The following is a 27,315-nucleotide window of genomic DNA, read 5'->3' on the forward strand; positions in this document are numbered from 1 at the left end:
AGGGTGGGGGTGGGCGCAGGAAGAAGGTGCCCTCCCGGCCCCGCCCCCTCCGGGCGCGGTGGGCGGGACGAAGCCCCTGGCCGCCGTCGGCCCACCCCGCGGGGGGTGGGCGTAGCTCGCCGCGCTCCGCACAAAGTTTGTTTTCTCCCTCCGGGCGGGTGGGGGAGGGCGAGGAAAGAGCGGGGGGAGGAGAGGGGATCTGACGTCAGGCCGCGAGGTGCTTTCCAGCCGCGAGCTGTCAGGCCGAGTGTCAGGCCCGGCAGGTACGCGGCGCGCTCCCCCGGCGCCCCCCGCCCCCTGCCAGAACGCCCGGGACCGAGCCAGGGGCCGCGTGGACGGAAAAGCCGCTCGGAAAAGTCAGTGTGGGGCGGAGAAGTGGGACAGAGGCGGTCGGGGGGCGCGCGGACGACTTGGAAACTTTCTTTTTCTTGGCCGGGCGGGGGAGGGGGCGTCGTCCTGGCGCGTGCGATTGTGGGTGTGTGACCTCGGGTGTTTGTGAGCCGCGCGACTGCTGGGTGCGGGCGGGGGCCGGTGGGGGGAATGTCCCACCGCCCCCCCCCAGTTGGAAGCTCTCTCGGGGCCCTTCTGGGGGGCCCAGCTCCCTACGATCCCAGCCCGTGAGAGGGCCGCCCCTGCCCCGGCCCGGAGTGAGCGCGCGGGGGGCGGGTTTGTTTGGTTTAAAAAGTGCACGTTGCTAACCGCCAGCAGCCTCTGCCCCCCGCCCCCCCGCCGCGGCCGAGCCGAGGAGGGGGCCGCCGAGAGTGACAGCTGCGGGTGGGGGCAGCGGGAAGGGCCCGGGGCTAGGGGGCAGGGGAGCCCGCGCGAGTTCCCCTTTCCTTTGGAACAAAGGAAAGTCTGTCTCGGAGGCATCTGTCACTCCCAGGCGGGCCAAGGAAGCGGGGCGCGTGGGGCCGGCGACCCGAAGAAAGTTTTCTGCGCGCCGGGACCCTCGGGCAGGCCGAGCGTGAGCCGAGCCTCCCTCGGGGGAAGCGCGCAGTCTCCGGGGTAGGGGGCGGCCAACATGGAGTCTGGGCGCAGGGCTGGTGGGGGGGGCGGTGCGGAGGTGGGAGCCCAGCCCCCTCCCCTCCCCCTCCGGGCCGAGTTCGGAGCACAAAGCCGAGCGCGCAGGCTCGGCCAGCCCCGCGCCCCGAAGAGTCAGCCAGCGCCAAGCGGCGGGGGAAGGGGGTGGGAACCAAACTTTTTCCTGCCCCGGGACAGACACGTGAGTTTTCTTTCTTCCAGAGCCCCCGCCCCACCCGCGTTGCGGGCGGGCGGCGGAGCTGGGGCGCCGAGTCTGGCGCGGGGTAGAGGGCTGAGGGGTGCGGGCGCCCCGAGCGCTGGCCGATTCCCCGCCGCCCCGGGAGCCATGTGCTCCGACTAGGTCTGGGCCGCGGGGGAGGCTGCGCGCTTTGTGTGAACTGCTGGGAATGCAGCGTGAGTGCGCGGCCCGGGGGAGTGTCGGGACGAGCTGGGGGAGTTGTCAGAAAGTTCGTGCGGGAGTGGCTGCAGGTCGGCGTCGTGGAGTGTGTAGGAGGGTGCACCGGGTGTCGTGTCGTGAGGGTGCTGCCACAGGCCAGTTGGGGTAAGAATTGATCGCTGGTGTGATGACGTTTGGAGTTTCCTCAGTCTGAGAGATCGTGGGTGGGCGGGTCGGTCGGAGTTTGTGGGTAGGCATACATCCAGGAATTGGGCTGGTTTCGTGGGGACCAGTTGTTCGTGCTAGACGTGGGATCCGTAAGCTGAGTGTATGCTGTGTTTGTCGGTGAAAACCATGGTGGTTCCAGGAGCTAAGCGATGGATTGGTGCCTGTTATCTGAGCGCTGTTACAGAGTTGCCTGGTGATGAGGGCGTGTGTGTGTGTGTGTGTGTGTCTGTGTCTGTGTCTGTGTCACGGTGTGAGTGTGGGGTGTGTCTGTGGGAAACGTACCCGACTGTAAGCTGGCTGGAGTGCAGGACATCATGGTGGAGAGAGGTCTCTGTAGGCTGAGGGGTCATCTCCATGGGCCACCTCTGGAACCCTGCAGACTGGGATTTGGCTGGCAGCCAGGGTGGAATTTATACAGATAACCCTAAGTAAACTTCTCATAGCCTGCCAGGACTGCATCCCTGAGCCCACATCCCAACTGCCCTGGCCAGCTAAGCCCCAGAAACCTGACCTCAGAAAGCAGCCTGCTGTTGGTGTTCTCTGAGGAGTGGCACCTCTAACCAATGCCTGTCTCACCTCCAGGTGGCCTGGCTGGGAGGGTAGACCCTTCCCTCGAAAGCCTGGCCTAGCCAGCCCAGATATCTGGGCTCAGGCCCAAGTCGAGGAAACAAAACCTGGGAGATGCCAGAGTCTGTTGGCCCAGCCTGCTGGGTAGCTGTTAAAAGGCTGAGGAAGGAGGAGCCTTGAGATTCTGGCATTAGCTTGCCCTGGAACTTACCGTTTTAAAATGTAAATCTCTTTTGCATGTGTGAACCAGAAGTTGTCAGGGGGATGAGCAACTGAGTTGAGTTGTCTAGGGAAACCCCTTCCTTCGTTTGACAGGTGAAGAGGGGGCTCAAGCCCAGGGAGGAGAGAGCACACTTGCCAAGGTCACACAGCCAAGATGAGAGAACCAGAGCCCAGCCTTGCTCATTTATCTGGATTTTTGAGGAACTGATTCATGGACCAGGCCAGGGGCTAGATGACGAAAGAGAATGTCTGAGACAACCAATAGGGATGACTCAACACTCTGCAGGGCACAGTAGGTGCAGGAAATGTTACACGGATTGCTGTAGGACCATGGCGATTAATAGACTTTCCAGACCTGGGCAGCAAGATGCTGTCAAGGTTGGGGGGGCTGAGGCGCCTGGGTGGCTCAGTTGTTAAGCATCTGCCTTTGGCTCAGGGCATGATCCCAGGTTCCTGGGATCGAGCCCTGCATCGGGCTCCCTGCTCCACTGGGAGCCTGCTTCTTTCTTTCCCTGCTTGTGTTCCCTCTCTCGCTGGCTGGCTGTGTCTCTCTGTCAAATAAATAAATAAAATATTAAAAAAAAAAAAAGTTTTGCGGGGGCTGGGGGAGTTGGTTGGTGGTAGTGGCAAACCTTGGTCCAAACCTTGTTTCCATACCCTATCCTGGAGGTGAAATTTTTTTCATAACAGCTTTATTGAAATGTAACTCACATACCATACAACTTACCCATTTAAAGCAAACAAGTGAGTGGTTTTAGTATATTCACAACTATGTAACCACCACCACAGTCAATTTTAGAACATTTTTGTCACCTCATAAAGAAACTCCATACCCTTTAGCTGTCGTCCTTCTATTTCCCGCCCCCAGCCCATTCTAAATATTTCATTAAAATGGAATCATGTGTTTTTTGTGATTTGCTTCTTTCACTTAGCATTATTTTCAAGGTTCATCCACACTGGAGCATGGATCAGGACTTAGCTCCTTTTTATGGCCAAATAATATTCCACCGTATGGATGGACTACGTTTTGTTTATCTGTGCCTCCACTGATGGACATTTGGGTTGTTTCCACCTTTTGGCTGTTATGAATAATGTTGCTATAAACCTTTGTGTTCAAGGTTTGTGTGAACAAGGTTTTCGTTTCTCTTTGGTAGGTGTCTAGGAGTAAAATTACTGGGTCACGTGGTAACTATTTAAGTTAGGCGGCTTTTTCTCTGGGCCTTGATTTTCTCATCTATAAAATGATGATAATAGTCTTACATAGTCCCTGTCTTATAAGGACTTTGTGAGGATCGAATGAGATAATAAATGTGAAGTGCTCAATCCAGAGCATGGAAAGCGGACCTCAATGGTAGCTATAATTTTTCTAGTCTGCTATTGCTTATTAATGAGCTGCCGGTTAATTCAGTCATCCTCTACCCACCGCATGAAATGAAGGCATCTCAGAGTCTTCCCTTCTAGGTTGCCCAGGCTAAGGGATGGCCTGACACTCTGATTTGCCGTTCCTCCATTTTGGTGTCCCAGGCTCTAATACTGATGTGTTTGGTGAAAGGGTGAGAGGCAATGTATGGTAATAATGTCTCCATCCCCTTGTCACTTGTTCCAGGCTTGCCCGAGGTCCAGCCTAGCCCCTAGACACCATGTCAGACAGTGATCTGGGTGAGGATGAAGGCCTCCTCTCCCTGGCAGGCAAGAGGAAGCGCAGAGGGAACCTGCCCAAAGAATCGGTGAAGATTCTCCGGGACTGGCTGTACTTGCACCGCTACAACGCCTACCCCTCAGAGCAGGAGAAGCTGAGCCTTTCTGGACAGACCAACCTGTCAGTGCTGCAGGTAAGGAGCAGGTAGCAAGAGACCTGGGTGCTGGTCCTGTCTAAGCCCTGTCACTGGTACACGGTGTGGCCACATGAGAACACCCACTCTCCCTGCCTCGAGGGAAGGCAATGACGTCAGGTCATTGCAGCTAGATTTGGGAGTGTTCTGAAGAGGCAAGACACCATTATTAATGTCGTGGTGTCATTAACAATGGAGGCCGTGAGAAGGCGTGGGGTGTTTGGAATTCGGCCCCTAGCCCCAGAGCAGTGTTTGGATAGTGACTTGGTTGCGGAAGGGCAGCTGGTGGTCTGCAGTGTGGTTAAGAAAATGAATTGGGATCATGGCCAAGGAAAGGGCAGAATTCAGAGTTTCTGGGTTCAAAACCCAGTTCTGCCACATAGGAGCAATGGACCACATCTTGATTTCTCCATCTGTAAAGTGGGGGTTCGACTCCTCCCCTGCCTGACTGAATTGTTGTAAGGAGCAGATTCAGAACTGGATGTGAAAGTGCTCTGGGGGCGCCTGGCTGGCTCAGTCAGTGGAGCATGTGACTCTTGATCTTGGGGTTGTGAGTTCACATCCTATATTGGGTGTAGAGAGGACTTAAAAATAAAATCTTAAAAGAAAAGAAAAGATGGGGCGCCTGGGTGGCTTGAGTTGGTTGAGCGTCTGACTCTTGATTTCGGCTCAGGTCATGATCTCAGGATCCTGGGATTGAGCCCCACATCAGGCTCCACGCTCAGCACGGAGTCTGCTTGTCCTTCTCCCTCCTCTGCCCCATGCCCACACCCCACACTCCCACCCCCGCACTCTCTCTAAAAATAAATAAATAAAATCTTTAAAAGAAAAAAAGAAAGAAAAGAAAGAACAAGTGCTTTGTAAGCCACGCACATGAGCATACCTAAAGATCTCTTGTCCAGTTTTTGTCAGAGCAGAAGGTATTATCTCCTTTGAACTGCCCTGACTGCTGACCTACAGATGTTTTTGTTCTGTTTTCATGGTGCTGAGGCAGGACACCCTGGACTACCATTGACTTGCCTCCAGTCTGGCTCTCATCTGCCTGGGAGATGACAGAACAGGCCCCCAGCCGAGCGAAGGTCCAGCCCCTGCCCCATGAGCCCCCAGTGCCCCCTTCATGAGCCGGCTAAGCCTCTACCCCGAGCCCCTCTGCCACCTGTTCCAGCTCTGTCTTNCCCTAGCCTTTATAGGTCCTTATTTCAGTCTACGGTGCTAACTCTCCCTCCTTCCCTTATCCCAAACGGAGCCTCCCTTGTCTTCCCAGCTCCTCCTCCATGATGCCTCATGCTGAAGGTTCAGCCCTCAGAACTCCTGTTGCCTGACTTTATACTTGCTGGGTAGCAGTTGACAGGGGTCTGTCTGTGAGAAAGCTCTAGAGTTACAAAACCTGACTCAGATCCATCTTCTCCACAAGAAGAAGCCTGGACGTTGGCCAAGTCCACTGCCTCTCCCTGAGCCTCATGTTTCCTCATCTGAGAAAAGGAGAGGCTTGTGGTATTTTCATAGCATATAAGGAGGAGGGATGGAGAAGAAAGATTCAAGGCTCAGGCGGGGTGAGCACAGAGTGGGTGTTTCTGCTCTTGTCATCCTCATGTCTCCTAGATCATAGGTCTTGGACTGACCCCAGGTGTCCAGCAGTACCCAGTATCTCACAGTGTAGCCCCAAGCACTCCCAACTACAGTTGAGGTCCCAGAGGTACCCTCGAGGTGTCCAGTCTAGGATGGGAAAGTGGGGAAGACCTAGCCATTAGTGTATATAAAAAGTGATCACCTGCTGGGACAGAAGGCAGCAGAGACCCAGGCAGGGTGTCTAAGGCAGCCTGGAGCCTCAAAAGGCCTCCCAGAAGAGGTGGACTTGAACTCACAGGACGTAGAACAACACAGGCCAAAGGCTGGAGCCTGAGAACCAGGATCACCTAGATGGGCTCTTTGCTCGTCTTCTGCCTCCAGCCTTTTTCCCTCAGTCCATTCTCTCCTCCTTTTAAAAACGGGCTTTATTAAGCAGTTCATGAATTGGACAGCATCCCATCTAACTCTGCTCCTTCAGTCCATTCTGTTGGACACAAAAGTACAAATCTGATTGTATCACACACTCCGTGGACACCCCTGTCCTGCATGGAGTCCAAACTCAGGAGCTTACCAGCCTCATCTCTCAGTTCTTCCTGTCCCTGAGGCCTGTGAACCTTCGGACCTCTGTTCCTCCAGGCCTTCTCCCTAGGCTTCTTCCTGACTTTTCTGAACCTGGCTCACTCCATGTAAAGCATTTCCTCATGAGAGCGTTCTTGGAATAGGTTTGAGGCCACTGCTCTGTTCATGGCACCTCCTACCTGTGCTGACAAACCGCTTGTCACACTGTATTGAAATTGCTTTTTGTCAGGGACACTTTCTTCCATCTGTGTGATGTGCCAATTTCTCTTAAGTTATTTTTCATGGACCCACCTCCCCCCCAGCGTGTTGACTTGAAACATTTTTATTATCACATCACTTAAGCACGTATTAACATAAAACTGGGTTTAAAAAAAAAACACAACTTCTTGCTTTTGCTCTTACAAATTGTATAATAACAAGTTTTCCAAAGTAAATGTAAAACCAATGAGATTCCATCTAACTGCATTAATGTAAAATGGTGGATGGGGATGATGCCTTGCTGACTGGGCTGTGGCGTGTAGTATGACAAAGGCACTGACCCTGTCGTTGAGCAAGGCTGGATTGCCAGAGGCCACTGTGCTCCTTCAAGATCAGAATGGAAACATAAAGCTAAAACATTCTGAGAACTAGTGGACCCCTAGGATGATATATCCCTGATTCCACTTAGAGAAATGTTGGTCTGGAGCAAGGATTTGTTGCTGGAGACTTCTGAGGAAGGGCCAGCTGGATCCTGGAGTGCCCTAATGGGAAGGGTCCGGTGTTGGCCACCCTGCTCTAGAGTCATGCTGAGAGTTAAGGAGTAGTGGGGACCATGTGGCCCTGGGTGGAAGCTATCCCATGAGTCCCACATGGTCTCCAGCCATCTACCTCTGCTTGGAGGTCTCACAGGCACCTCAGATTTCTCAGCTGATCACGGATAACTTCTCCAAGCTAGCTCCTTCCCTTTCTAAGGGGCGCCCCTTGGTTGCCCTTTCTCAGCTTATTTGATCAGTCACCAATTCCTATGTATTCACCCCTTAAATATTTCTGGAATGTGGCTTTCCTACCCTGGTCCAGCCTATCTTTGCCTTACCACTTGTTATCCGCTATTAAAAACCCTTCAATGACTCCTGCCAACCTAATGACAATATCACCTGTCCTATCTGCATAGCAGACCTTATCCCTGCCCCCCCCCATACTCATGCCACACTAATCAGTACCCCAGACCACTTCGTTCCCATTCCTTACCAGGGAGACCCTCAACCCTCAGGAACTGTGCGCTCCCACAGTACCAGGACCAGGTCAGCATTTGGACAATGAACCGTAACTGCTTTTTAGAACGTGGTGAACTCCAGAGGCCGAGGCTTACTTACCACTATATCCCAAGTGTTTAGCTCAATGCCCGCTAGCTGGTAGGTGCTCAGCAAATGATTGTTGAATTGATAGAAAATGAGGAAGTGTGCGAAATGTCAACAGGCAGGACCTCAAAAGTAAAGAAATGTAGTAGCTCTTCAATCGAGGAAAAATTGGCCTAAGTCCCTGGAGGCATCTCTTTTTCCTGTATTTAATTTTTAAAATTTCACTGTTTATTAAGAACATTTGCAAATATCCACAAAAGAGAATATTATAATGCACTCCTGGAACCAATCACCTGGCTTCAACATGCATCAGCATTTTGCCAAGCTTGTTTTCTCTCCCTGGGGACAGCTCTTTTGATTGTCTCCTTTAACTTGGCCCAAGAGCAATCTCATTAGCAAGTCAATGAGTCATTTAACTAACTGGTTTGCTGGTACTTGCCTGGGGCTAGGCAGTCAGGAGGGTAAGACGGAAAAAAAAAAAAGTCATTTGTGAAGGGTTTTCACAGGTCCCGGTGACACCCTCTGAGCCTACTTTATTGCAGTGTTTTCTAACTGTTCTAAGGGGCTGGCTGCCTGTTGGGGAGGGAAGGTAAGCGTGGCAGGCAGGGTTCAGGCCTCATTCTTTCACTCTCATACTGATTGGGGTGTGCTCTGTGCCAGGCCCAGTGCTATGTGCTGGAAACACAGCGGCAGAACAGGCACTACCCTGCCCCCTGGGTAGCATCCTGTAGGGAGGGAAGACAATATTTAATGGACTAAGAACTCAGTGTAATTAATTACCAATGTGGTGTCAGCTGAGCTCCCCATTCCTTCAAGTCCATTAGGACTCCATTCAAATGCAGTTACCTGAGAGAGGATTTTCCCAAAGCGGGAGAGGGATGGGGGTGAGCGGGTTAAACCATTTGTTCCTAAGTCTAGGAGCTTGTTTAAAAACACACATTCCTGGGGCGCCTGGGTGGCTCAGTTGTTAAGCGTCTGCCTTCGGCTCAGGGCGTGATCCTGGAGTCCTGGGATGGAGCCCCACATCAGGCTCCTCCGATGGGAGCCCGCTTCTTCTTCTCCCACTCCCCCTGCCTGTGTTCTGTCTCTCGCTGGCTGTCTCTCTCTGACAAATAAATAAGTCTTAAAAAAAAAAAAAAAAACCACATTCCTGACTCCACCCCCATCCCAACCCCACTGGATCTACAGAGCAGATGAGAGAGAGGTGTTTTTTTTTTTAAGATTTTTTATTTGTACGTAATCACACCCATCATCGGACTCGAACCCATAACCCTGAGATCAAGAGCTGCATGTTCCGCCGACTGAGCCAGCCATGCACCCCTAAGAGATAGCTATTTTTTTAAGTCACCGTCAGAGTGATTCTAAAACAGCCAGCTGTTTCTGAGAGCACCTGGGTATGGGTGGTCACACCACAAGTAGAGGTCCAGTGATGTTTGGGAAAGTCTTTCCATGCCTTCACTTCGCTCCCTTCTTTTGCTTCTGTCTTTCACAGCTGAAAAGACATTAAAATTAAAGCACATGTGTCACCTTCTTCAAAGGCCCTCCTCTGATCCTCATGGCCTTCATCAGCTTCCTCATGCCCCTCCCGCTCCAGTTTGCCACAGCCATTCCTCCCACATTCTTCCTCTCAGCCACTGATAAAAAGTACCGGCAGGACAGCAGCCTCTCCCATAGGGGCCGTTTTGTGGTAGAGACAGGCTTTCAGGCACCCAGCCTGTGTTGTGCCGTATCAATCACAGAATTCACCTTGGCATTCTCCCCACCACCTCCCCAAGGACCTTGAGTGGGGGCAAATCACATGCTCTTTTCCTGACTTGGGCATGGGTCGGGCAGCTGGAAGGGGCTACAGAAATTCCTGATAGCCTGTTATCACAGCTGGCACTGGTGGTACACGCAGGCCTCCTGCCCTTGCCCCCCCCCCCAGCTGTGCATTTCTAGCGGACGAGAAGACAAAACACAGTAGGCTGCCAAGTTTTCTGTGGACCAGGGTGAGCATGTGGGAGAGTATGTGTGTTGGGGGGGGGGGGTTTTCTGCTCTGCTCTTCCCAGAATTCTAAGCCAAAATGGGAGGCGCAGCTAGGGGCTAGGTGCCCACACAGCTGCTAATAAACGCCTAGGCTCCCCTCCCCAAGGCTGCTTTCTCAACAGAAAACCTCATCCCTCCTTGACTTGCACCAGGTCACTGTGACCTGCCCGGTTCCCCTGCCCGAAGAGCTGAGGTGAGCAGGCCCGCGCTCTCTGGTAGCACAGGGAGCTGGTGAGGCAGCGGCAGGATGCGGGAGCGGAAGCATCCCAGCGAGCGGAAAAGGCTTCTGTCTTTTCTCTTCACCTGGCAGTGGGGGTTGCTTGGAACAGAGCCCAGCCTTTGAACTGGTGACCTTGAGCAAGTTACTGAGCTCTCTGATCAGGGCCTCTGTGTCTTCAGCAGTTCAAATAAAGTGATCATCACAGTACCTGTCTCCTAAGTTGTTGGAGATTAAATGAGTAATTAGATGGGAAATGTTCAGGACCACACCTGGTATGTTTTGTGTTCAACAAGTATTTGCTTTTAGGATTACGATCATGATTATTCGGTTGTCAGTTCCGCCTGTTTGCTAAGACGCAGCAAAGCACAGTAAGAACAGCAGTAGGGGCCCTAAGGCCTAAAGCCCTAAAGGGAGACCTGGGTATAGATCCCAGCTCTATACTCGGAGCCTGTGTGACTTTGGGGCATGTTCTTCCAAGAGTTCAGTTCCCTCCTTAGTACTTCGGGGACACTACTCACTACCTTCCAGGCTTGTGTACAGATGAAATAGAATGCAAGTGAGGTGGCTGGCACAGTACTTAGTATCAGAGGTGCTGAGTCCCTTTCCTTTGCCTCCCCCAGCCGTTCAGCTCTACCTCTCTCTCGGGCTCCCCTGCAACCTTAGCCAGCATTCAGCTCAGCCAGTGTCTGCTGATGCATGCTGGTGTGTGTGTGTGGTTGTACTGGGAAGACCCTAGAGATGAAGAGAAGTAAATGAGAACCCCTGGAATGGAGAGGAAGAGAAGCCACAAGAAGGCTCTGCCTCTGCCCGGAACAGGAGCTTTCGCAGCCTGCTGAGCAAGGAGCCAAGACAAGTCCACGCACCAGCTCCTGCCATAGGTGGCTGTCCCTCTGGCAGGGTAGAGACAGATAGACTCCATAGGAAGATGGTACCCAGGAGCTTGCCCTGGGGATGGGCCAAGAGAGGTGATAAACAGGGGTAGAAACTGGTGCAGGAGCCCTGAGGAGAGCTGGGCCTTGATCCATTCAGCAAACAGTAGAGGAACATTAGGCATTACTGCAGCCCGCAGAGTTCCCAGTATCCTGTCACATAGGAGTGAGGGGGAGAGGGTGCCTGTCTTTGCCTCTGCGGCAGCTGGCGCATATTCTGTAAGTACTGAAAAACAGGGAGAAGAGACGGGGCCAGGAGCGGGACCTATACTATAGTGCGCAAGGTATGTAGGTCAGTAAGCCACTGTTTAGGCCCGTGAGTGGTTTGCTATGATGTTCTGACCTAGTGGGATCAGCCCTGCCTGCTTCTGCCAGTTCTACCCCGAGTCCACAAAGACTAGATTGGGTCTTCCCGTTATCGTCCCCACCACTGGTTTTATATTTTATATTCATTTGTAGGATTTCTTTAACTCTCTCTTCCCAACATGAACTTGTCTGAAGGCTGGGATTACGTCTGTGTTGTTTGCAGCTGTGTTTCTGGGGCCGGGAACATAGGGGCTTCCTAGCTGGTTTTGACGGAGTGAACTGATCACGGCCTCTCCTACGCATTCCAGATCTGTAACTGGTTTATCAACGCCCGGCGGCGCCTTCTCCCAGACATGCTTCGGAAGGATGGCAAAGACCCCAATCAATTCACCATCTCCCGCCGAGGGGGTAAGGCCTCAGATGTGGCCCTCCCCCGTGGCAGCAGCCCCTCAGTGCTGGCTGTGTCTGTGCCAGCCCCCACCAATGTGCTCTCCTTGTCCGTGTGCTCCGTGCCGCTCCACTCAGGCCAGGGGGAAAAGCCAGCAGCCCCCTTCCCACAAGGAGAGCTGGAGCCCCCAAAGCCCCTGGTGACCCCTGGCAACACACTCACCCTACTGACCAGAGCTGAAGCCGGAAGCCCCACAGGTGGACTCTTCAACACGCCACCGCCCACACCCCCAGAGCAGGACAAGGAGGACTTCAGTAGCTTCCAGCTGCTGGTGGAGGTGGCGCTACAGAGGGCTGCTGAGATGGAGCTTCAGAAGCAACAGGACCCATCGCCCCCTTTACTGCACACTCCTATCCCCTTAGTCTCTGAAAACCCCAAGTAAGCATCTGCCAAAAGGGGTGCTCGAGGCTCGAGCCAGCTGTCCTGGGTTTCCGTTTTGGTTCCCTTTCATACAGAGGGTTTTCTTTGGATCACTGCCAAACGTCGGGGTCATCTCCTCTGTCCAGAGGTCTTCAGCAGGAAGATGCCAGCTGGCATCACTGCGCTGTGACCGGGACCTCTCTGCTAACTGCCGTTTCTCCAGGCCTCCTCAGTGATGAGACTGAGATCGGAGACAGGCATGGTGCTGCTGCTGCTTCTCCAGAGAATCCCCAGGACACCTTTGTTCCTGCCTGCTTTCCTAGGCTGGGCACAGGAAACCTGCCACATTCAGACTTATGCCCTGGAGCTGGGCCTCTTTTGGTTAAGCCAAGTGTGGACATTCCAAGTTCTTAAGTGTGAACAAAAGAGAAGAGAGGAACCCAGCAGTTGTAACAGAACTGACTCCAGTTGAATGTTTAGGTTTTCACTAAACTTTGTTTATTTTTCCCTTTTTGCTGGGGTTTTGCATTAATGGGAGTAGTTAGCCCAGGTGTGGGGAGTGAGTGTGTGTTGCATGAGGGAGTCTGATGAACTGGGAATTAGGCACCACTGCAACTGGTGAGTGTTTTACAAGGAAGGAATATTTTTATTGTGGGGACCAGCTAAATCTCTGCAAAATTCCAAATAGTTGTTTTATTGTTGGTTTGATTTACAAAACAAAACCCACTACTTTTTGGGCTTTGGCTTTTCTGCATCAGGCACAGAAGGGAACAAAGCCTTCTTAAGAATAAAGAGGGTCCAACACAGAATCTGACCAAACCTTCTAAGCGCAGAGCAGAGAAGGATGATAAAACCAGAGAGGTGGGGTTTGTTTTGTTTGTTTTTTTTGTTTTGTTTTTTTAATTTTTGTTTTTACTGTGTTTTGGGGGACGGGGGAAGTAAGTTAGACCAAGGCAGTGGGTTTTTTGGTTTTGTTTTTTTTCATTCTTTCTTTAATGTTTTCCCCTCTTCATCCTTGAAAGTTTGGCCCTGCAGCCTGAGTTTTGAATTCCTTTAAGAACTTGGATTAGTGGGGCCAGAATGTCAAAAGCTGCCAGTAGCTCCTAGTTGGAGAGAAGGGAGCCACCTACTGGTCAGGAAGCCCTTGTAGCTGACTCAGATGGGCAGTTTTCCCCAAGACGGTGGCAAGACCCTATTCCTGGAAGAAGCAGGGAACATAGTCCCAGCTGCTGAGGAGCTGCCTTCTACGGAGGCGGGGCCGGAAACTGGTTAGGAAACCTGTCCACTGTGTCTCTGTGTTGCACCTTTCTCTAAATTGGAGTTGCAGACGTGCAGAGGCCTCTGCCCTGAACTTCACAGTGAAACAGATCACAATTGGTCTTACTCTTCTCCCTCCTCCCCATTTTTTAGTTTGCTGTTTCATTGCTGACAGCATTCGACAGCAATACACCCCATCTTTATATATCCTAAGAAACACTAATCCTAGGTTACTATTAGCCAAAATATTTTTGTTCCGAATAACATTGTTACTGGGCCAAAAGACAGGTCAGGAGCCCCCAGCCTGTAGTTTCCTGAAGTTGCCAAGTCAGGCACAAGGGGGAGATTCCTGGGAGTTGACTGACTTGGGTGGAACTGGCCAGGAGAAAGGCAGCAACGTGTGTTGTGTCCTTTCTGGGATGACCCCTGAGGGCTTCAGAGAGGCTATCTGACATCCCAGTAGCTTGGCCTACCCACTGCTGTGGGAATGGAGGATTAGCTATTTAAGGGGAGTGAGGTTTGCTCTCTTGTGAATGGGCAAGTTTCCTAGGCTCTCTCTTTTACCACCCCGCCCCGTCCTTGCATGTCCCAGGGGGATCAGGGATCCTCACCCTCCTGAGGCCCAGCTGGGGAAGAAAGAACATAGCAGCTTCAAGATTAGTTGAAGCTGCTGTTTTCCCAGCCTGTTCCACCCCAGCCATGTCTGTGAGCCCAGGTCTGGTATGACTGTTGGAAGATGCTTATAGCAAGGGACCCTGGAAGTGTACTGGGCTAGGGTGGGACTTTTCCTTCCCATGGTGCACTGAGCAGTAGAGGTGGTGAGGGGTGAGGAGCCATGCTGCTGAATTCTGGTTGGCATTCCCCCCTTGTGCAAGATGGGGAGGCTGGGGGTTTAGCAGCCTCTGCTTGGTTTGGTTGTGAGATAAACCTGGAGGAGAAGCACAGTTATCCCGTTGAATTATCTGAGCAAAAAACTACTGTAAATAACTTTTGTTTTTGTCTTTCGTCAAATAAAGTTGTTTTTGGTTTTTGTTTTGTTTTGTTTTTTAAAGCAGAAACAGATTGACCCACAGTGACTCTGGGCCCCATCTGGAGGTGGGGCAGTTGCTGAGTTCTTACAGGGCCTTATCATTTCCCCCGTCTAGCAGCCACCTGTCAGTGTGGGTGCTCTGCATCCTTATTTCCTTGGTCTCAACCCTAGTCCATATCCCTTTCATCACAGTAGGCATGGGGCATATGCCTCCCAAGTTGCACCAGTCTTCCCTGGGATGAACAGTCAAGTTTAGGGTTGCTGAGTGGTGAGGGAACTTAAGGGAGCTAGCAACTTTATCCTCCCCCTCAACCAGTGAGGAAAGGGTAGGACTGCAGTGTGAAGCCAGCATGGAAAGACGCAGAGATGAAATGGATGCTTTAGTCATGTCTGAAACTGATACCACCTAGACTTCCCTATTATGTAAGCTAGTAAATTTCCCTTTTTTGCTTTAGAGAGCTGTGAGTTTCATTTACTTCATAATGAAGTGACTATACATTTCATTGTAGCCCAAACACTAAAAAGTCAAGGCCTGCAGCAGTGAACAGCCTTGCTATGTGCCTGGGCCTCTGCAGTGTTCATTATTACTTTAATTTTTGTATACACACAAAAGAAGTGAGAGGCTCTTCTAATAGGTAAAGAAACTGAGGGTTTGTTAAAATTAATTGGCCTGAACTGTACAGCCAGTATTAAATGGAGCTAGGATATGAATTCAAGTCTGTCTTGCTTAAGACATCTGCCTGGACCTTATTTGAACTAGTGATGGGCAGTTCACTGCCTATTGGCATTCAACTAACATGGTTTGGGGTAAACACTAGAAATTTCTTCTACTGAACCAAATCGGCTTCTTCCTGCTCCCAGTAGACCCAGATGGAGGATATCCAATTTCCCACCAGTCACTCTCCTTCAGAAATTTGGAGTCCGTGCCTCCCCATTCATGTTTCCCAGATTAAAGAGCTCTGGTTTGAGAGAGTTTAGCCATTCACCCAAGGTCCTGGTTTTCCACTCCCTCTGTCGGTAGCCCTCAAAATGGACACGGCCCTAGGGCTTACAGAATAGGAACATGCTGGAAGGGCTCTTCAAAATAAGTTTAATACTCATTTTCATCTGGAAAACGAATATTATTACCCTAAAAGGGGAAGTGATTTGGATGGTCTGCCTGCCTTAGAAGAGATGGCTTCCTACAAATACTTTTCAAAGAACTGAAACCAAAAGCATCTTCTGCATCAAGCTTCAAATTGATGAACCCCAGAGTAAGCAAACATTTTCGATAATGAAAGTTGACAGTGATAATGTGGCTAGAGCCCCTCTCCTCCGAAGCTAGAAATGTTACCTAAGGACATCTACCTTTCCTGTAGCAGTCCTGTTTAGGAAATAGCGTTTAAATGCATTTCTAGGGCGCCTGGCTGGCTGTCAGTAGAGCATCCGACTCTTGATCTGGGGGTCGTGAGTTTGAGCCCCACGTGGGGTGTACAGATTACTTAAAAAAATAAAAGCTTAAAAAAAAAACCCTCTAGGGTTGGACTTGACTCTGGATTTAAAAAGTACACTCTAGGGGTGCCTGCTGGCCCAGTCACTCTTGATCTCAGGGTCATGAGCTCTAGCCCCATGTTGGGGGTAGAGATTACTAAAAAAAATAGTAACAATTAAGAAAAGAAAAACTACGCTCTAGTTTAGAAATTGCTAATGGGAAAAACGCCCAGAAGGGAGGGGCTCAGCCTGTCTTGGTGTGCTGTAATCTTGGTATGTTAGCCACTGCAGCTGTAGAGAAGGGAACTCAGGAGGGCTGTGGAAATAATAATTATCAATGCTCTCAATGTTACTGGTTTCCAAAGCACTTATTTTCCCCTCTAGCAGCCACCTGTCAGTGTGGGTGCTCTGCATCCTTATTTCCTTGGTCTCAACCCTAGTCCATATCCCTTTCATCACAGTGGGCATGGGGCATATGCCCCATAATCTATAATCTAAGCCTGCATTCAGATTCTGGCTGTCACCTAATTGGTTGTCATGATCATAGGCAAGTCAATTTACCGCTCCACACTTCAGTCTTCTCATCAATAAAATGTGCATAGTAATAGTCACCTTTTAGGAGGATGAAATAGGATAATCCACATTACTGTTATCATATATTATTATTATCTGGCCTCAGCACAGGGCTGAGAGTAAAACAGAACTGTGAAAATAACTTGCCCCATACCACACAGCTGTTAAGTGGCAGAACTGGAAGGAATTACCCAGAGTAGTTCTCAAGCCTTAAATATGTATCAAAATCATCAGGAGAGCTTACAAAAATGCAAATTCCCAGACCTCACCCCCAGAGAGTCCAGGAATCTGCCACTCTTCACTTACGCCACACTTACGCCTCACAGTCTATGAGAACAGATTCTCGTGCTCTTGCTCTAGGAACCTGATCATTTATGATCAGGACACTGACTTATCCCAAGGAAGCTGCTAGGTTAAGACAGCACCTCACCTTTCAAAGTTTTAAGATGAGAGGGAGAAGTGCACCACCAAGTAGTTTATCCCTCCGCCTACCAAACCATTTGACTTCCCCTCAGCTCCCAGGAGTCTATGGTGGCCTGAAGGTCAAGTGTAGCCTTCCTGAGATTGTCATTTTAATTACATAAGTAATCCACACTTACTGTAGAAAATTTTAAAATAAAGGTAAAAGAGAGGAGTTCAATATAGTGGTTAAGAGCCCAGCCAACTTTTGGAGGAAAACATGTAAAACATTTAGAGAAGTTGACACCTAGTAAGAACCCAGTAAGTACTAGTAAAACATTATCTTAGGCAAAAAGGACCTGGATACAAACTCAGACCTCTACTTCACAACGGGTGCTCTTTCCATGGCTTGTGTATTTTTCCTCACAGGACTCCTCTGATTTCTGTGACTCCATCTGTGTCCGGCTAGGGCCCTCAATCTTACCCCTCAGAGCATACTTTCCTTTCCAAACCCTCCTACAAGCAGCTGGCAGTGGTATAGAGGCATTCAGCTGAGAGGACATACTCGGCCCCGAGGCTGAGATCATGTGTTTAACTGGTGCTTAAAAAGTCCCAACCTCACAAAGGCAAAATTTGTCCTACTTCCAAATCTCTCTCCTACTTCCAAATCTGACTCTTCATCAAGTTCTTTTCCATCTTAGACCACCCAGGATGTTTATTTTAACCAGATGGATGCACTGGGATTCAGCCAGACTCCCCACTTCCTAAGATAAGGAAATTCTTGGGTGAAAGCACAAAGGGATCAAGTCTTGGCCCCATAAATACCCTCTAGGCAAGGGCTCTCCATGCTAGCTCCCAGCTTGGCTTTGTCTGCTCCTAGAAAGCTAAGAAGAGGAACACAGATCAGGTTTCGGATGCCTACTGAACCTCTAACTTGCTGTGAGACACTAAGCTGGACTGGATCTAAGGACCCCTATAAATATAACTTTCTGTGGGACCCCCCCATGTAATCACAAACTTAATGAATCTCAGAGTTAAGATAAGAGCTTCACAATATAATACTACATATAAAACTCTTCTTGCAAAAAATAAAGTTATCTGTTTACAGATGATATGATCACATATGTAGAAAATCCTAAAGACTCCACCAAAAGAAAGCAAAAAAGAATAAATGGATTCAGCAAAGTTGCAGGATATAAAATCACACAAAAATCAATTATGTTTCTATACATGAACAACGAACAACCCAAAAGGAAATTTAAAAATTTTTCAATTTATAATAGCATCAAAAAGAATAAAATAGTTAAGAACTAACCAAAGAAGTGAGACTTATGCTCTGAAAACTATAAAATATTGCTGAATGAAATTCAGGAAGATAAAAATAAATGTAAAAATATCTTGTGTTCATGGATTGGAAGACTTACCTACAGATTTTTACTGTAATCTCTATCAAAATCCCACTGATTTTTTTTTTTTTTTATTCAGCTCCATGCCCAACTTGGGGCTTGAACTCATGACCCCAAGATCGAGTGGCATGCACATTCTACCAACTGAACCAGCCAGGCACCCCTCCAATGACTTTTTTTCCCCCCAGAAATGGAACAACTCATTCTAAAATGTGTATGGCATCTTAAGGGACCCCCAATAACCAAAACAATCTTGAAAAAGAACAAAGTTGGAAGACTCACACCTCCTGACTTCAAAACTTACTATAAAGCTAAAGTAATCAAAACAGTGTGGTACTGGCACAAAGACAGAAAAAAATGGACCAAAGGAATAGGATATGGCAGCCTTGCAATAAACCCTCACATATGTGGTCAAATGATTCTCAACAAAGATGCTAAGACCATTTGATGCAGGAAGGACAGTCTTTTTAACAAACGGCATTGGGAAAACTGGATATCCACATGTAAAAGAATGAAGTTGGACTCTTACCTAACACCATATTAAAAAATTAACTCAATGGGGCACCTGTCTGGCTCAGTCGGTGGAGCATGTGACTCTTGATCTTGGGGTCATAAGTTCACAGACCTTACATTAAACAAACAAACAAAAATTAACTCAAAATGGATCAAACACCTAAATATAAGTGCTAAACTAAAAAACTCTTAGAAGCAATCAGGGGAGAAGCTTGTTGACATTGGTTATGCAATTTTTTTAAGGTTGGTTTTTGTTTTGTTTTGTTTTAAGTAATCTCTACACTTAACAAGGGGCTTAAACTCACAACCCTGAGATCAAGAGTCACATGCTCTAAAGGGGCACCTAGGTGGCAAAGTCAGTTGAGCATCTGACTCTTGGTTTTGGCTCAGGTCCTGATCTCAGGGTGTGAGATCAAGCCCCATGTTGGGCTCTCGCTCAGTACAGAGGCTGCTTAAGACTCTCTCCCTCTGCCCCTCCCCCCTCCTCTAAAAGCGCTCAATCTTTTTTTTTTTTTAAGAGTCACGTGCTCTTCCAACTGAGCCAGCTAGGCACCCTGGCAGTGATTTCTTGGATATGATACCAAAAGTACAGGCAACAACAACAACAAATCAGACAACTACACTTCATGAAAATTACAAACTTAAAAAAAATTTTAAGTAATCTCTACCTAATAAAGGGGCATGAACTCACAACCTGGAGATCAAGGGTCACATGCTCTACTGACTGAGCCAGCCAGGTGCCCCCAAAATTAAAAACTTTTGTGTGTCAAAGGATACTACTATCAACAGAGTAAAAAGGTAACCCACAAAATAGGAGAAAATATTTGCAAATTACATAAATGATAAAGGATTAATATCCAGAATATATACAGAACTCCTAAAACTCAACAACAAAAAACAAACGACAAGACTCAAAAAAATGGGCAATGGTCTGAAATAGACATTTCTCCAAAGATATACAAATGACCAACAAGCACATGAAAAGATGCTCAACATCACTAATCATTAGGAAAATTCAAGTAAAAATCACAATGAGATACTACTTTATACCCACTAGGTTGGCTATTATCAAGGGGCACCTGGGTGGCTCAGTGGGTTAAGCATCTGCCTTCAGTTCAAGTCATGATCTCAGGGTCCTGGGATCGAGCCCCGTGTCCAAGCCCCGTGTCCAACTCCCTGCTCAGCAGGGAGTCTGTTTCTCCCTTTCCCTCTGCCCCTCTCCACAAACTCATGTGTGCTCTCTCTCAAATAAATAAATAAAATCTTAAAAAAAAAAAAAACAATTGATGAGAATGTGGAGAAATTGGAATTGTTGCATACTGTTGGTGGAAATGCAAAAATGGTGCAGCTACTGTAGAAAACAGTATGGTCATTCTCAAAAAATTAAGAAGAGAATTGTCACATGATCCACCAATTCCACTCTGGGTATATACCCCACGGAACTGACTTGAAAGCAGGGACAAAAACAGATATTTGTATACCCATATTCATAGTAGTATTATTCACAACAGCAAAGAAGTGGAAGCAGCCTAAGTGTCCCCCAATAGATGAACAAATAACAAAATAAGGTATATATTATGAAAACGAATAAAGGAAACCTCATTTAAGATAGAGATGAGGGGACACCTGGGTAGCTCAGTCAGTAACGTGGTCGACTCTTGATTTCAGCTCAGGCCATGATCTCAGGGTCATGGGATAGAGCCCCACGCTGGGCTCAGAGCTGGGCTCAGTGGGGAGTCTGAGATTCTCTTTCTCTTTCTATCCCTCTGTGCCTCCCCTCCCCCCCTTGTGTGCAACACTCACTCTCTCAAATAAATAACTCTTTTTTTTTTTTTAATGGAGATGGGGGCACCTGGCTGCCTCAATAGGTGGAGTATGCGACTCTTGATCTCGGGGTTGTGAGTTCAAGCACCACACTGGGTGTAGCAATTACGTAAAAAATAAAAAATAAATTTTATGGGGCACCTGGGTGGCTCAGTTGGTCAAGTGTCTGCCTTTGGCTCGGGTCATGATCCCAGAATCCTGGGATCAAGCCCCGCATTGGGGTCTCTGCTCAGTGGAGAGCCTGCTTCTCCATCTCCCTCTGCCTGCTACTCTGCCTACTTGTGCTCTCTCTCTGTCAAATAAATAAATAAAATCTTTTAAAAAATAAACACATTTTTTAAAGTCTTTATAAAATTAAATAATAAAATGGAGTTGGGAGGCCAGCAGAAGGAGCTCTCACACCCTATCAGTCCTCATCAATTGCAGACCCCAACAAAAGAGACATACCTTTCACTCCCAACAGGAAAAAGCCTATTTTTTACTACCCCAGCAGGAGGAAGAAAGATTTTCTCCCTGCCCAGCAACAGCCCAGTCAATGAAAGACCATTACAATTGTTATAGCCAATGAAAAGCCACTACACTTCAAACTCCTAGCTTAATCCAACTTGGACTTTTTCTTTATAAAAGCCCCTCCCAACTCCTTTTCTTCTATAAAAGCAAATTTTTCTCCCTTGCTGTAGTTTGCGTGTCGCAAACTGCAATATTCTGCTATTCCGAAACAAACTCATTTTTGCTCGTAAAATGAGTTTTATTTTTAAGGTTAACAATGTATACAATGAACACCTAATGAACATTTAACAAAGTTATTATTCAGCCTTAAAAAGGAGGAAATTCTGACACGGGCTATACCATGGATGAATCCTGCAGACAGTATGCTAACTGAAATAAGCCAATCAGAAAAGGACTAACATGGTGTGATTCTGCTCTTATGAGATACTTAGTCAAATTTAGGGACAGAAAGTAGAATGGTAGTTGTTGCGGCCTGGGATAAAGAGAGACTGGGGAGTTACTAGTTTGAGGGCACAAAACTTTCGGTTTTGCAAGATGAAAGTGTTCTGAAAATGGATGGTGGTGGCGTCTACACAGCAAAGTAAATGTACTTCCCTGGGCCACCGAACTGTACACTTAAAAATGGTAAATTTTGTTATGTATACTGTACAGCAAGTAAAAAAAAATTAAGTTTAAGAAAGAATTTAGGGGCGCCCTGGTGGCTTAGTTGATTAGGCATCTGCCTTTGGCTCAGGTCATGATCCCAGGAGTCTGGGATCAAGCAACACATCGGGCTCCCTGCTGAGCAGGGAGCTTGCTTCTCCCTCTCCTTCTGCCTGCAGCTCTACTTGTCCTCTCTTTCTCTGTCAAATAAATAAATAAAACCTTTTAAAAAATAACTTATAAAAAAGAATTTACTGTTTTATTCCAATTGTCTCCATCATCAGTGCCCCCCATATCTCCTGAGTGACTTTAACAGTCTTTAAACTAGTCTCCCACTCTGATCCTGTCTTCCAAATAGCAGCCAGAGTGATCTTGCTAAGACACAAACATGAAAAGTGAAGTACCCCTGTTCAAATCCTTCTGTGGCTTCCTCCACCCTTGGGACAAAAATAATTTCTTTATGGCCATCATCAAAAAGACAAGGGGGGGTCCAGCCTCACATCTATTTATAGATGTGGAGAAAAATGAACCCTGTACACTGTTGGTGGGAATGTAAATTGGTGCTGCCACTATGGAAAACAATATGGAGGAGCCTCAAAAAATTAAAAATAGGGGCGCCTGGGTGGCACAGCGGTTAAGCGTCTGCCTTCGGCTCAGGGCGTGATCCCAGCGTTGTGGGATCGAGCCCCACATCAGGCTCCTCCGCTATGAGCCTGCTTCTTCCTCTCCCACGCCCCCTGCTTGTGTTCCCTCTCTCGCTGGCTGTCTCTATCTCTGTCAAATAAATAAATAAAATCTTTTAAAAAAATTAAAAATAGAAATACTCTATGATCCAGCAATTCCACTTCTGGGAATATATAACATTAAGAAATAAGGAAATAAAAACACTAACTCAAAAAGATATCGGTACTCCCATGTTCATAGTAGCATGATTTACAATAACCACGGCATGGAAACAACCAAATGTCCATCAACTAATGAATGGTTAAAGAAGTTGTGGTACACACACCATGGAATATTATTCAGCCACAAAAAATGAGGAAATCCTACCATTTGTGACAACATGTATAGACCTTGGAGGTTTATACCAAGTAAAATAAGTCAGATGGAGAAAAACAAATACTTTATGATCTCACTTACATGTGGAATCTTAAAAAACAGACTCAGAAAAAGAGATCAGACTTGTGGTTACCAGAGGTGGGCGGTGGGGGGAGGAGGAAAACAGAGGAAGGTGGTTAAAAGATACAAGCTTCCAGTTGAGATAAATAAATAGTAAGGATGTTAAGGTACAACATGAGGACTATAGCTAATAACGCTGTACTGAAACACTGGAAAATTGTTAAAAGAATAAATCCCAAGAATTCTCATTACAAAGAAAATTTTTTTTCTTCTTTTCATTGTAATCTATATGAGAAGATGGAGATTAGCTGAACCGATTGTGGTGATCATTCCACAATATATGTAAATCAAATCATCAAGAGGTAGGCCTTAAACTTATACAGTGATGTATGTCAAATATTTTTCAATAAAACTGGAAAAAAACAAAAATAAATTCTTCAGCATGCCCCCTCACTCCTTCCCAACTTGTGGCTTTATTCCCTACCAGTAGCTGCCATGGTTTCATCTCCTGAATGTTCTCTTCTCTTCCTCTCCCTCTTCCCCTTAACTCCTACTCTTCCTTCAGAGCTCCATCTTTCCCAACTCTCCAGATCAAACTCCCCATTACAAATCTTTACCACCAGGCCCAGCAGACTGAAAACTTACCTTTTCTGTCTTGGACCTTGGGCTAGGTATTCTTCCAACATTCTATGACAGAATGAATGATCTGTTTGTCTCCAGCACTGCATGCCCCCAGGGAATCTGTAAAAGAGGTTTTATACCAATGGTACACCTCCAAACCAGTGAGCTGGTTAGGCTTTACCACAATTTTGCACATGGGAGGGAACGAGGTTCAGAAAAAAAGTGGGGCTGAAAAGAACAAGATTCATATGAAAGCTGGAGGACTAAAAGGTGTGGACTCATGTCAGGTATATGTCCCTCACACCAGGTCCAGATAGAGTAATGTCTGTTGCTGTGTATGTCACCTCTGGGGCCCAGCTTCACTCGACTTATTGAAAGAGGGTCTTGGAAATGAGCTGTGGTTGAAAACACCAACTATGGAATTCTGCAGAAGCTCCCTAGGAGATTCTGTCGCTCACCTAGGGGGAGACCTACAGATCATTGTTGACAGGTATACAAAGGATGTTCTGACCTCATTGATAATTCTTAAGACTAAAAGCTTAGGGGCACCTGGGTAGCTCAGCTAGTTGGGCGACTGCCTTCGGCTCAGGTCATGATCCTGGGGTCCTGGGATAGAGCCCCACATCAGGCTCCCTGCTCAGTAGGGGGGTCTACTTTCTCCCCCTCCCCCTGCTCACGCTCTCTCTCTCTATCTCTTTCAAACAAACAAATAAAATCTTAAAAAAAAAAAAAAAAGACTAAAAGCTTAAGGTTAAGAGTACAGATTTTGGAGTCAGACAGACCCAGGTACTAATTGAGTAATTTCAGACAAGTTAGTTTGCCTCTAAAAACCCACCACACAGATGTGCCTTCGTCTCAACTTATTTCATAGCACAATGCACATGGCACCACCCGGAGGGCTTACTAAAATGCTGATTATGGGCCGCACTCCCACAGTTTCTGATTTGACAGTTCTGGGATGGGGTCCGAGAATCCGCATCTCTAATCAAGTTCCTAGGTGATGTGGCTGCTGGTGGTCCAGACACACGTTGTGAACCACTGTCCTAGCACACGATGAGGACACAGTAGATGAATACTCAGATATTCTGATAGCTCATAAAGTAATTTCTCCACTCCCCCCACCCCGCTCCCTGCCCCTGGAGTTCTCAGCTGGTTCCAACTTGCTATATAGCCTTAGAAAATCTTTTCCCCTCTTTGGATCTCAGGTCTCACATTTGCCAAAAGAGGGTGCTGGGCCAAGACGAGACTCTAAGACAGAAACCGGTTTACTTCCTGAACAGGGTCCTACGGAACCCGCAGGGGTTAGGGGAGAAAAACAGCAAGGGCTAAATCCTGAGGGGGCCGCTCGGGACTTCCGGGGAGCCAGTTTTGGGCTCCAAAAGATGCGGAAAAACAGGGCCGCGTCCTGCCCCGCTGCTCTGGGGGACAAACCGTGGAGGACCGGGCTACGCTACAGTCTAACCTCGGTTCTCTATCCGGACGCCGTTCTTCTGTCTCCACAGCGCCTCCTCGCGCCCCGGTCACCATCCCCACTAGATTGTCCCTTCCCTCTCACCGTACCGTGCGCCTGAAGGAAGCTCGCGGTCACTTCCGTAAAGCGTAGAGCGCTTGCGCCGAGGTGACGGCTGCGCTTTCCCTCGGACAGCTGCACGGCTGTCGATTGGCTGCGTGAGTTCGTCGGCGGGAGGACGCGCGGCGCTGCGTTGCTCCTCCCTCCGCAGCGCCAGGTCTCGGCAGAGCTAGCGAGCCGAGCCGGTGTCTTGGCCGAGTGAAGGCGCTCGCAGCGCGCCACGGAACCTGATCAGTGATTCTGTCGCCGCTGCCCTGCGCGCCGTGACCCGCGACCCCAGAGCCCGACTCCTTTTGGCCTGGCCCGCGCGCCCCTGGCCCGGCCCGGGCGGCGCGACGGGAGGATGAGCGGAGGGCGGCGAAAGGAGGAGCCGCCTCAGCCGCAGCTGGCCAACGGGGCCCTCAAAGTCTCTGTCTGGAGCAAGGTGCTGCGGAGCGACGCGGCCTGGGAGGACAAGGTGCGGTGGGACCTGGCGAGGGCGCAGGTTCGAGGAGCCGACTGGGACTCGGGGACGAATGGACAGGCCCGAGCCTGCCCCTACCCGGTCCGGGCGCGGGCAAGTGTTTGGCGTGGCGGGGTTGGGGGGGGGGGCGGGTGGCACAAAGGTGTCGGGGCGAACTTGGCGGGCGCGGGCCTGACAGCCGGGCTCGGGGCTCACCGCGGAGTGGCCTAAGCGTGAAGCCGCCTGGGTCACGCGGGAAGCAGCGAGGAGGGGGCACGGGAGTTGCCACCCGCTGGCAGGGCGTGTGCCTGAACGGCGAGAGTGAGCCGAATGCGACCTCCGCCTTTTACTCCCAGTAGGACCTTCAGTAAGTGACTTGTCTTCTCCGAATTAACTACTTAATACGGTTGTTAGCACGAACAGTAACGGTAACAGTCTTCTACCGGGAGACTTTCTGCCGGGTGCTCTCTCCACGCATTATCTCACTCACTTCTCAGAACAGCTCTGCAGTGGGGTGCCGTGGTGCATGAGAGCGTTTAGCAGTGATGAGGCTCACTAAAGGTGAGCTGCCATTGCTTTTTTATTGGATGAGAAATACCAAATGCCTTAATATTTGCGAGAAGGGAGACTGAGATCACCTCTCAGAGGTGTGTGAGAGGAGGAGGGAGAGGGGGAAACCACCAAATGTGTGTGAGAAACGGTTGGGGCTTCAACAAGAGGTTTTAACTGGTCACCGCTTTCAGAAGATCTGAGTGTAGGCACTCCCCAACTCTGCTCCATGATCTGGAAGGGACCAACACAGACAGCCTGATTCCAGTTGGCCTGAAAAAGAATGTTATTATTTGCACTTTTTCCTTTGTTTTTCTGGACTGATGAAGTGGGTTCTCCTTCCTGGAGTTCCTATAAAGGGGGGGAATGAGAGGTACTTCCTGAAGGTGCCCTTGTCCTGCCCCCAGCCCTGCCCAGCTCTTGTAAAACCTTTCTGATCTGCTGTGTCATTTCTTTCTTTCCTTTTTGTACAAGGACTGGTTTCTGCAATCTGGGGCAGGTCAGAAACCTGAGTCTTCCATGTCCTTGTATGAAAATCAGATATGCTGGCACCGGCCTTCAGCACTTTCGTTTCTAATTCCTTTCTTCTTTGTGACTTACTCAAAATTCGGTGTGCAGGAAGATGGTGCTGAATAGGTTAACAGTCAGCCCTTCTGCCTTTGGATAGTCTGTCTAGGTCTCTCCTCTGAGGGTCAGACCAGAGTGTTCTGTGGCCAGTAGCAGAGTTACTATCACAGCCATTTCATCACAAGCCATTTCATTTTTGAAGCTGCTAAAAAAAGTAAATAATTTTTCTAAAAAAAAATTTTTTTTTTAACCATGTTTTAGTATAAGAAGAGGTGGAGATCAGAAAACTACATAGCATTGCTCTTGGAGAAATTTCTCTGGAAGATGTGTTTATAGCAGAAAGGTTTTTTATTCCTCACGTGTTACAGGGGCTCTCTTGTGGCACCCACTGCAGATAAGGAATGCATTCTTTTTCTTTCTACAGGATGAATTTTTAGATGTGATCTACTGGTTCCGACAGATCATTGCTGTGGTCCTAGGTGTCATTTGGGGAGTGTTACCATTGCGGGGTTTCTTGGGAATAGCAGGGTAAGTCTTGGGTATGTTCCATTTTCATATCATTTCAAGTAGAGATTTTATTTCCTTTTTATGGAAAATGCCCTTGTTAAGTTGTAGGATATATTTATCTATCTGTCTCTATACATTTATCTATATCTATCTATCTATCTATCTATATTTTTTTAAGATGACTGTGTATGTGTGAGAGTGAGAAGTGACAAAAGGAAAAAAGTGGCCCCATGATGGCACTCCTGGGTCTGGTGCAGCACTCCTCAGTTCAGCAGG

At 48.5% G+C, this 27,315-nt stretch overlaps 3 protein-coding genes and 1 long non-coding RNA gene across 12 annotated transcripts in view; 2 read left to right on the forward strand and 2 right to left on the reverse strand.

Moving 5' to 3' along the window:
- Position 1: 1 nt before the first annotated feature.
- On the forward strand, positions 2 to 14,327 carry TGIF2 (TGFB induced factor homeobox 2). Of its 4 annotated transcripts, none has more exons than XM_040638272.1 (3): positions 2 to 135; positions 4,041 to 4,266; positions 11,541 to 14,327. In XM_040638272.1, the coding sequence occupies exons 2-3, from the start codon at positions 4,075 to 4,077 to the stop codon at positions 12,060 to 12,062; spliced, it is 714 nt and encodes a 237-aa protein (XP_040494206.1). In that variant the 5' UTR covers positions 2 to 135; positions 4,041 to 4,074; the 3' UTR covers positions 12,063 to 14,327. The 4 variants fall into 4 exon arrangements, with proteins under 4 accessions (XP_040494206.1, XP_040494205.1, XP_040494207.1 ...); XM_040638271.1 differs by lacking the exon at positions 2 to 135 and adding an exon at positions 170 to 356; XM_040638273.1 differs by lacking the exon at positions 2 to 135 and adding an exon at positions 210 to 263.
- On the reverse strand, positions 8,964 to 25,005 carry LOC103669789. Of its 2 annotated transcripts, none has more exons than XR_570420.2 (3): positions 24,867 to 25,005; positions 23,429 to 23,524; positions 8,964 to 9,243 (listed from the first exon to the last, which is right to left on the reverse strand). It is a non-coding gene; the product is annotated as an uncharacterized LOC103669789 (long non-coding RNA). The 2 variants fall into 2 exon arrangements; XR_570421.2 differs by having other exon boundaries at positions 24,617 to 24,950.
- A 124-nt stretch (positions 25,006 to 25,129) lies between these two features.
- The window catches only part of RAB5IF (RAB5 interacting factor), an 8,313-nt gene continuing 6,127 nt past the window's right edge, over positions 25,130 to 27,315 (forward strand). The window contains exons 1-2 of one of the 2 annotated variants that reach the window (XM_040638275.1): positions 25,130 to 25,530; positions 26,957 to 27,060. In XM_040638275.1, the coding sequence (XP_040494209.1) occupies positions 25,318 to 25,530; positions 26,957 to 27,060 (317 nt within the window). In that variant the 5' untranslated portion in view covers positions 25,130 to 25,317. The remainder of the gene's footprint in view (positions 25,531 to 26,956; positions 27,061 to 27,315) is intronic. The other variant, XM_040638276.1, reaches the window with a different exon arrangement.
- SLA2 (Src like adaptor 2) overlaps positions 25,982 to 27,315 on the reverse strand; it is a 33,123-nt gene continuing 31,789 nt past the window's right edge. For all 4 annotated transcript variants that reach the window (XM_040638269.1, XM_040638270.1, XM_040638265.1 and 1 more), the window contains one exon: positions 25,982 to 26,238. In XM_040638269.1, the coding sequence (XP_040494203.1) occupies positions 26,023 to 26,238 (216 nt within the window). In that variant the 3' untranslated portion in view covers positions 25,982 to 26,022. The remainder of the gene's footprint in view (positions 26,239 to 27,315) is intronic.

This window comes from Ursus maritimus, unplaced genomic scaffold (assembly GCF_017311325.1).
Source record: "Ursus maritimus isolate PB19 unplaced genomic scaffold, ASM1731132v1 scaffold_22, whole genome shotgun sequence".
NCBI lineage: Eukaryota > Metazoa > Chordata > Mammalia > Carnivora > Ursidae > Ursus > Ursus maritimus.